We start from the raw sequence: 9,463 nt of genomic DNA on the forward strand, positions 1-9,463 counted from the left end.
CAGCTGCTGTGGCCAACAGTGTGGTGGCTCCTGGAAAAATTAAAAACAAATTACCATGTGACCCACTGCTGGGTGTACACTCAAAAGCATCAGAAGCAGGGACTAGACAGATACTAGTACATCAGTGTTCATTGCAGTGCTGTTTACAACAGCCAAAAGGCAGAAACAACACACGTGTTTCAATAGGTGAGTGGGTAATCCATACAAGGGAATACCACTCAGCCATTAAAAAGCTACAACATGGGTGGATCATGAAAACATCATGTTAAGTGAAAGGTGCGAGACACGCAGGGGCAGGCACTGTATGAGATCCCTAGAGTAAGCAAACTCACAGGCACAGAAAGTGGACTGGGATACGGAGGATGGGGAATTACATGTGATGGATGCCAAGTTTCTGTTTGGGATGATCAAAAAAAAAACAAGTTGTGGAAATGGATGGTGGCGATGGTTGTGAGTGTATTTAAAGCCACCTCACTGTACACTTCAAAAAAGGTTAAAGCAGTCAGTTTTATGTTCCGTGTATTTTGCCACAGTCATGATGAAGAAAAAGATCATGTCGAATGATGGCACGTGGACCCAGGAGCCAGTTTTAAGAATGGAAAGGCTCAGGCCGTGGGCGGCTGGGGAGGAACAGTTCCACAAAGATGAATTCCTGGGCCGGCATGCAGCCTTTGCTTGGAAGGAGACTCGGGCGCCCGAGCAAGAGGGAGGTTGGGTCGAGGAAAACCAACTAACCCAGCGTGACTCTTCTTCGTCCCAGGTTTCAGCACAGCCAGTCCCCCAGGAGCCCAGCAGGAAAGATTACGAGACCTACCAGCCGTTTCAGAATTCCACGAGAAACTACGACGAGTCCTTCTTTGAGGACCAGGTCCACCACCGCCCTCCGGCCAGCGAGTACACCATGCACCTGGGACTCAAGTCCACAGGCAACTACGTCGACTTCTACTCTGCGGCCCGTCCCTACAGCGAACTGAACTATGAAACGAGCCACTACCCGGCCTCCCCCGACTCCTGGGTGTGAGCGGCCGGCGGCCCCAGGCGCTCCGGGAACAGTGCATGTGCATGCATACCACAAGACATTTCTTTTTTCCTTTTCTTTCTCTCTCTTTTTTTAATTTTTCCTCCTGCAAATTTAGTTTGGTAAAGCCTGTTCCGTAGGAAGGCTGTGATAACCAGTAAGGAGATATGAAGAGCTACTTTAGACAGCTACCTGAATTGGCAGTTAACTTGGAAATCAATAGAGAGCTAAAGCGATCCTAAATGTGACCAAGTGCAACACCTTTCTAGTGTGACCTGTAGAGAATCAAACGTGCTTTTTTCTCGAACGTGGCGGAAGGAAGGAGAGAGCAGGCGATGTGGGTGGCGGGGCCAGAGGGTTCTGTTGAAGCACAAGACACGGGATAGTTTACACGCGTTGGGGGGACGGCTTCTCACGCTTCGTTTATTCTCTTCATCCGTTGTGACTGTAGGCTTCAGGTTGCATTGGGGTTCCTCTGTACAGCAAGGTGTTTCTTGCCTTTTGTTAATGCATTGTTGTAAAGTATTTGATGTACATTACAGATTAAAGAAGAAAAGCGCGTTGTGTATATTACACCAATGCCGCCGTGTTTCCTCATCTATGGTTCTAAATATTGCTTCGATTTCAAACTTTTGAAAGATGTATGGATTTCCAGTTTTTCCTTTATCTTTTCTTTCTCCCAGTATGTTTTAACAAAAAGAAAAAAAGAAAAAAAAATGGGAAAAAAAAGGAATATTTAGCAGTATTGTTCGTTCTGATCTGTGAATTTGTTTGTGGCAACTAAGCAAGGCATTCAGCAGTTTCTGACAATTAACATACATCATTCCACACTCCTTGTCAACAAAGTGCTTTTTCACTGCCTAAAATTTTAGATGTAGATATTTGAAATAGATTTTTTCATTTATACCAGTTTTCTTTATGATGATACAGTGTTAAAAGAAAATAAATTACAATTGATCTGTCATCCATATTTGCTAAGAATGTCTATTTCCAAGGACCTGTCTTACAAAATACACATTCTTGCTTGTGTGTCTGTGCGTGTGTGGTTGTGTGTATGTCCACCTACGTATAACAATGGCCTGTGTGAGATTTTATTTTGATAGAAGCGATTTCGTTTGCTGTTCATCGTGTACAAACTTTGTGTTTGGTTTTAGTGTAAATGTACATCGGTTTGTTCCTTTTGTACTGTATCTATTCTTCTGACCATCTAGTGACTCAGGATATTAGGCCAGTTGAAGTGAAGTTAATAGGATTTTCACACATTCACACATCCTTGGACACCAACTCTTTTACATGGTCCATTTTCCTTCCACTTATGATGCCCTTCAAACATGATAAACCATGGCCAACTGAATAATTTCACTTTGGGGCCAATTACTTGAAGTATCCACACACACAAAAAAAGATGTAAACTGCTCGCCTTATTTTCCCCCAAACTTTTTGTTTATGTGGCAGGGAGCAGTAGACAATTATGGATTAGATTATTAAAATTGAACTTGAAGCTAATGTTAGAATAGTGGTTAACAGAGCTAAGAAATAAGGCTAACCATTTAAAAGAACACGGGCTGTGGGTAAATTAGCTTTGCTCTTTAGATGCAAGTGACTGAGGCCAATAGGTGCCTGGTAAATGTTAACTGTTCTTGGAAAAAATAAAAACATAAATAACAAAAGAAATTGGCTGCCATCGTCCTTTAAAACTTGCTCCCCTTCACTCTGTATAGTTGAATTCAGCACAAAGTCTAAAATCAATGGTTCTTTCCCCAAATTTAACAGCAATCAAATGCTACTTGATTCATGTACATTTCTGGAAATGAAAAGTTAACTTCCAGAATAGAGCAGTAGACAGAAATCTACTGATGATTTTCCTACAAATTACGTACAGGCTGTACCTTATTGTGTTGTTTACTTCAGGGCCCTACATGTCTGGATTCCCTCACGGGAACACTACAGTCCCTCTAGAGGGAGAAATACCAAGGACAGTGTTTCCACTTCATCTGTGTCACAGAATGAAGCAATCGAGGTAGAGTGTGGTGTAGGCATGACGTCCCTGTAAATTAATAGCTGACTTAACCTTTCCAAGAAGAAAGAAAAGGGCTCACTCCCTGGTAGAAGTTGTGCAGGGGGAGTAAATGCATGTGTTAAGAAGGTCCAACTGGCAGAATCTTTCTATTTTCTTTATGGTTTTGAGTCTCTGTGCATGCCCTCCATTCGTGATTCTTGAAGACCAGAGTTGTCTTTGCGGCCCATGAATCTCCGAGAGCTCGTGTTGCCAGGTTGTGACTACCTCATTTAGTCCGGAATCTCTGAGATAAGATGAAGACGTAGGAAAAAGAAAATTAAACATTCATCATTATTCAAGTCACTCCTTTCTTCCTTTTCATATACATACACAGATAGATAGAAGGCAGATGTAGACAGAAGGACAGAAATTGATGATATATGATGGATGATAGATGGATATAAGTAGGTAGCTAGGTAGGTAGATGGGGTTTTATCTGAATCCTCACAGTTTCCAGTGGTAAAGGTTGATCAGCTGGTGATTTATTGTTGATAACCTAAGACATGATTGATAAAATTCCCAACTGGCAAGATGCTTCGGCTTTCATTGTGCTGAAGTGACCAAGTAAGATCGTTCTTCTGCAAGTGACCACCTCTTGCATCTATAAGAGCCTCCAGACCCTAGATTTTCCTCCAGAGATAGGAATGTTTTTGAGAGAAAAAAGAGAAAAAAAAACTAAAAAATGTGTTTTTCAGTTCAGTCCCATGGTAGGTCATAACTACTATACCCAATGCACTTAACAAGAATGTAAAATCTAGACATTATGTATTAAAAAAACCCCTTTTTTAACTTGAAAATGTTCATCACCAGGGACTGATAAAGGAACACTTAAACCCTACTGTTACAAATAATGTTAACATTTAAAAATAAGATCTTTCAATACTGATTTAATTTTATCGCCACACATTCATGCTTCCATCCTCATTAACAATCATGGGTTAAACAATAAAATGCCAGGTTTATAAGAATTAGGGTGGCATGAGAGGTCACATCATACCTGGAGCTAACCTAGGGCGAAGGTTAACCTACGATACCTCATTTCATAGTAATAAGACCCACACGTGATAGAAAGCTACTGTTTAAAAAAGAGAGAGAGAAAAGAATGAAAAAAAGAAAGACAGAAAGAAAGAGAAAAAAGAAAGCAGTGTTTAAGCTCAGTTAAGAAAAAGAAAAAGGCTCAATGTATTTGGTCTGTCTTGTTTCTCTTCCTTTAGGGTCTTCCTTAATGTCTGATACTGTCCCCCTTGTCCCTGAGAACTGTGCCCCTGAGAAGTGAGGTTGGGCTGTCTGGAGCCACAGTATTCTCACATGGGAACGGGGACGTGAACACAACTCTTGTCTGAGAAACCACTGTGTGCAAAAACTTCCCTCCAGGCTCTCAGGTCTCTTGCCAACAAAACAGGAGATCACAGGCACCTCAGCTCACCTCCGTGTCCATGGCAGAAAGCCTACCCTTGAACTCAAGACCAAAGGAGCCTCTGCACAATAAAGGGAAGAAAAATAAGCAAGCGATTGGGAGCACAAGGTGTGGCTTTAGAGACTTACAGACTCAAGCCTGCTGATAACCTGCAGAATTTCTCGTGGAAATATTTCCCGGAAGGCACCACCGGTCTTCTCTGCACCTGACACTTCATTTCCAAACTGTGGTCAGGACAACATGGTGGCTGAGACTCACGCCAAGCTATCATCTAATTAAGACCACACTGATCAGTCTAGTATCCCTGAATCTCTCTAAAATGCCCAAATCTGTCAGGTATGGTGGCTCTTGCCTATAGTCCCACCACTTTGGGAGGCGATGGAGGATTACTTAAGACCAGGAGTTCAAGTCCAGCCTAAGCAACAAAGCAAGACCTCATCTCTACAAAAAACAAAACAAAACAAAAAACCTGAAAAATTAGTCAGGCATGGTGGCGTGCACCTATAGTCCCAGCTACTAGGGAGGCTGAAGTGGAAAGATTGCCTGATCCCAGGAGGTGGAGGCTGCAGTGAGGTGACAGAGACTCTGATTCAGTCAACCAATAAAGTCCTCAAATCTCTGAAACCAAAAAATATTTTGTAACTCACTTGATGGCAAAACCTGACTAATACAAAGCTATGAATAGTCTTTACTTATCATCACACATAGCTGGACTTGTCAGACATTTCTCACGCATAGCGTGTTTGATTACCAGGTGCTGTCCAGACTCTGTTGGGGTGTTATGGAATTTAGGCGCAGACCCAGATTAGCTTCTAAAATCTGATAGTTGCTGAGCTCAGTTTGCCCCAAGGGTTCCGTACAGATGAACTGGTATCTGAGTACTTAATAAGAGAATTGGACTTGTGAGTTAGGAAAGCCTGGTTCAGCTCTTAGGCTTCCTTCCCACGGTGCATCTCAGATAAGAAGCTGTATGAAAGTATGCCAGTCTCTATCCTCCAAAGAGAACTCTATGGGCAAGAGACCTTCACACACACCACCTCATTACAATGCAACGGGTTGCTTTGTCATCTGTAGAATGACATGGGAATGACACTCTGGGGTATGCAGGACAGTGCTTGGTCTTACAACACGAAGAGATTAAGACCTCCAGTTACTCACAAGAATACTCTCAAACTGCAGGCTCATGTGTGCTTTCTCCAGACAAAGCATTCCTATTCCAGTTGCCAAAGCAAACACCCAGCTCTGATCTGGCAAATTAGGTGCTTGAGCCTCCATCTCAATCGCTCAGTTCAATCATAAGTGACTTAAAGTCTCATCAGCCACAAAGAATGAAGGAGAAATAAGAACCACTCGCCACTCCCTAAGCATAGTAGGAAAGGGTGAATGTGGGGCTTTAAGTCAAGTCTGAGCCTTAGTAAGACAGTGGAAGACTTGACATAAAGCTTCCACAATGACCACATTAGCACTGATGACGCTTTTTAAAATGTTACAATAGTCCGGGCACAGTGACCCAAGCCTGTAATCCCAGCACTTTGGGAGGCTAAGATGAGGAGATTGCCTCAGCCCATGGGTTCGAGAACAGCCTGGGCAACTTGGCGAGACCTCATCTTTACAATGAATCAAAAAATTAGCCAGGCGTGGTAGGGCGCGTCTGTAGTTCCAGCTACTTGGAAGGCTGAGGCAGAAGGATTGTCTGAGCCCAGCCGGTCGTCGCTGGGGTGGCCGTGAGCGTGCCACTGCACTCCAGCCTGGGTGATGGAGTGAGACTCCAACCAAAAGAAAAAAAAAGTTACTTACAATATTTGGTTGCTCACTTTCTCAATAGAATGAAACCAAAAGCCTTTTATGAAGCCCCTGGTCCTCTGTACTCGCAAGAGCACACATAGCAAAAACACAACCCCAGGATGGTACTGACAGCAATCTGTTAGAGAAAACAGAAGATACACATATTGCTCTTCTGGATGATTCTTTGTTTGGGGGCAGGGGTGAGATGCTGCCTGGTCCTCTTCAGCATCCCTGGTCTCTACTCACTTGATGCCTATAGCACCACCACCGGCTGCTGTGACAATCAAAACCTGCATCTGTGACCATCAGTAACTATCAGATATTACTAAATGTCCCCCGGCAGGGCAAGATTAGTCACAGCTGAGAGCCACTACGCTAATACAATGCACAGTGTACTAACCATGACTGAACACACGAAAGAAAAAAGATGCACTCTCTGCTGGGTGACCTGAGGGACACAACGCGGAGGAGACAGTGCTTGGCTAGAACTCAAAGAACAGACAGGCTTCTGGTGAGCAGTCATGGGGGTGTTTCAGCCCAAAGAACCGAGAGTGAAGGAGACAGTGTGGGAAGCACGGGGGTGAACGGAACAACATGCTACATATTTCACTCGAAAATTAGGTGCAGGAAGGGGGTGGAGAGAAAGAGGAGGCAGCTGGGGGGCAAAGTTTGAATCTCTTGAAAGTGATATTACAAAGACATGGAAGACTCTGGACATCTTTGCAAAGATTCTGGGGACGTGTTGGTTGTAAAGGTAAGATCTGGATCAGTTGGTCTCCAACTATAGCAGACATTGGAAGAATTACCGGGCGTGCATCATCTGGACAACTCCGTCAAGCAGTTTCTGATTGGGTGGGTCTGGACTAGCCAAGAATTTGCATTTTGACAGGTCCCCCGCTTGATGTGGGTGTGGCTTGTCTGGGGACCACACTTTGAGCACCAGTGGTTTAGAGGGGAATCACTTATGAGACTATTGTAATAATTAACCTAGAGCCTGGAGACTCAGCGTGTCGTCTGAGAACCAGCAGTATTAGCATCATTTAGGAGCTTATTAGAAATGCAGAATACTGGGTCCCACATCGGGCTCTGCATTATCAAAAGGGGATTCTTAGGAACATTAAAGTCTGGCAACCATGACACAGAAAACACGGAAAGGTCTGAGCTAGAAGTGACGGGTGTTCGGGAGCAGTCACTCCGCCTGTCATCCCAGCACTTTGGGAGGCCGAGGCAAGAGGATTGCCTGAGCCCAGGGTCTCAAGAACAGCCTGGACAACCTGGTGAGACCTCCTCTCTACAATAAATCACAAAAAAAATTAGCCAGGCGTGGTGGTGTGCATCTGTAGTTCCAGCTACTTGGAAGGCTGAGGCGGACGTATTGCCTGAGTCCAGCAGGTTGAGGCTGCGGGAGCTGTGAGCATGCCACTGTATTCCTGCCTAGGTGACAGAGTGAGACTTCAACTAAAAAAAAAAAAAAAAGAGTGACAGGTAAGATAAACAGAGCCAATGTGAAATACTGTGGCTCTAAAGTTAGTAACACGTCGCTATTATGCAGAATCATGTGGAGGCACATAAAGATGCCTCTGAAATGTGAGCTTGGTTGACCAGAAGTCCAGCAGTGGAAAACCCTTCCTTGAGAAGGCAGAAGAGCTTTCCCAGTGAGGAAAATCACTCCATTTTGAACATGTGAAGTTGCCTGTGTGGATCCTGGGAGAATATTGCAGCAGGCAGTTGGAAAGTCAACTGGAACTCTGAACCAGAGATGCAGGGTTGGGCATCTTTGGGACGGAGGGCTGGAAACTGGGCGTGGATAGATTATCTGTGAAAAAGAGAATATGAAGAGAGGAGAGTCCTGAAAGGGTGCAGGGCCTTGGGGACACAGTGTGATGCAGAAAAGGAGACAGGGGAAAGCAAAGTGGAGTGGGGAAGGGGGACTGAGACCAGGGTGTTGTCGTCCAAACCAGGGGAGGAGAGGACTTCGCAGGAAGACAGTGGCAAATGCCACTGGTGAGCACAGGGGAGGAAGAGGCGGAAGATGGCTGAGAACAAGCCTTTCCACCCTGGACTGAGATCATCATAGATGGGATGATTTAAGGTAGTTGAATAAACTTACAAACCAAGGGAGCTGTGGCCCGTGATGGGGCCCGTTATTTTTGTGTGGCATTTTATTGCGTTCATGGTGTTTCAGCATTTACTCTCTTCGTCCTGCTCACTGCCAGTATCCTATTGTAATCAGACCCGTTTGTGAGATAAGGGGAATAGGATACAGTGACATCATGTAACTAGCACCTTTTGCAACTGGGACATATTGTTGGGGCTTTTGGACTCGAGAGATGATTAGGGGTCTGCCAAGCAAAGGGACCAGAAGGAAAGAAAAGGCGAATTCCCCAGGATCCACCCTTGACTCGGCACCATGATGGACACGTAGGGCAACATGGAACATGCCCCATCCTTAGCTCAGGGAGGTCGGGCGTCTGTCCACTGCCGTTCACCACGCACCCTGCACTAGCCATTACCACCTCAGTCTCCCAAGTAGCTGGTCAATTACCGCTGACCTCGCTTCCAGACTTCCAGTCTTCACACTCCATCACACATCCATCTGTTCTGGGCCACTAACCCTCATATCTCATGGGCTCAATCTACTCGAAGCCTGGCCCTGATGGAGCCAACACTATGCTTTTATTCAAGGAGTTCTCAGTTGGAGTGGGTCCACACCATCGCCACAGTCTCTGACACTCACTCACTCAGCAGAGAAGCCAGGTGTCCACTTCCTGATGGCTGTAAGGATACTTCATGTCTCAGAATTGCTTGCAGACATCCATGAGACAATCACATGGTTATGTCATGGAGCGGGGAAAGTGAGCGGGTATTTATGAGGATTACACTCAAATCATTGGCCACGTTAAGCCTGTACATGCACGCCTGTGTTTGCCTGTCTTCGGTGGAAACATGATCACAATACCACTGACTATTTGAATATACAACAAACTTTTTTTGTTTTTCTCAGTCGGGGTCTCATCTGTCACCCAGGCCGGAGTACAGTGGCACAATCACGGCTCACTGAAGCCTTGAGCTCGTGGGCTCAAGTGATCCTTCCTCCTCAGCCTCCCGAGTAGCTGGGAAGACAGGCGCACACCACCACACCTGGCTAATTTTTTTATTTTTTATTTTTTTAAAGAGACAAGGT

General features: G+C 44.9%; 1 protein-coding gene across 3 annotated transcripts in view; it reads left to right on the forward strand.

The window, feature by feature from the left end:
• The window catches only part of CTNND2 (catenin delta 2), a 981,613-nt gene extending 978,925 nt beyond the window's left edge, over window positions 1-2,688 (forward strand). For 2 of the 3 annotated variants that reach the window (XM_021711381.1, XM_021711380.1), the window contains one exon: window positions 761-1,988. In XM_021711381.1, coding sequence (XP_021567056.1) covers window positions 761-1,021 — 261 coding nt within the window. In that variant the 3' untranslated portion in view covers window positions 1,022-1,988. Of the gene's footprint in view, window positions 1-760 lie in introns of all 3 variants that reach the window. The other variant, XM_021711379.1, reaches the window with a different exon arrangement.
• Window positions 2,689-9,463: the final 6,775 nt, after the last annotated feature.

The sequence above is a fragment of the Carlito syrichta genome, unplaced genomic scaffold, assembly GCF_000164805.1.
Source record: "Carlito syrichta isolate Samal-C Ts95f unplaced genomic scaffold, Tarsius_syrichta-2.0.1 Scaffold302126, whole genome shotgun sequence".
Taxonomy (NCBI): Eukaryota; Metazoa; Chordata; class Mammalia; order Primates; family Tarsiidae; genus Carlito; species Carlito syrichta.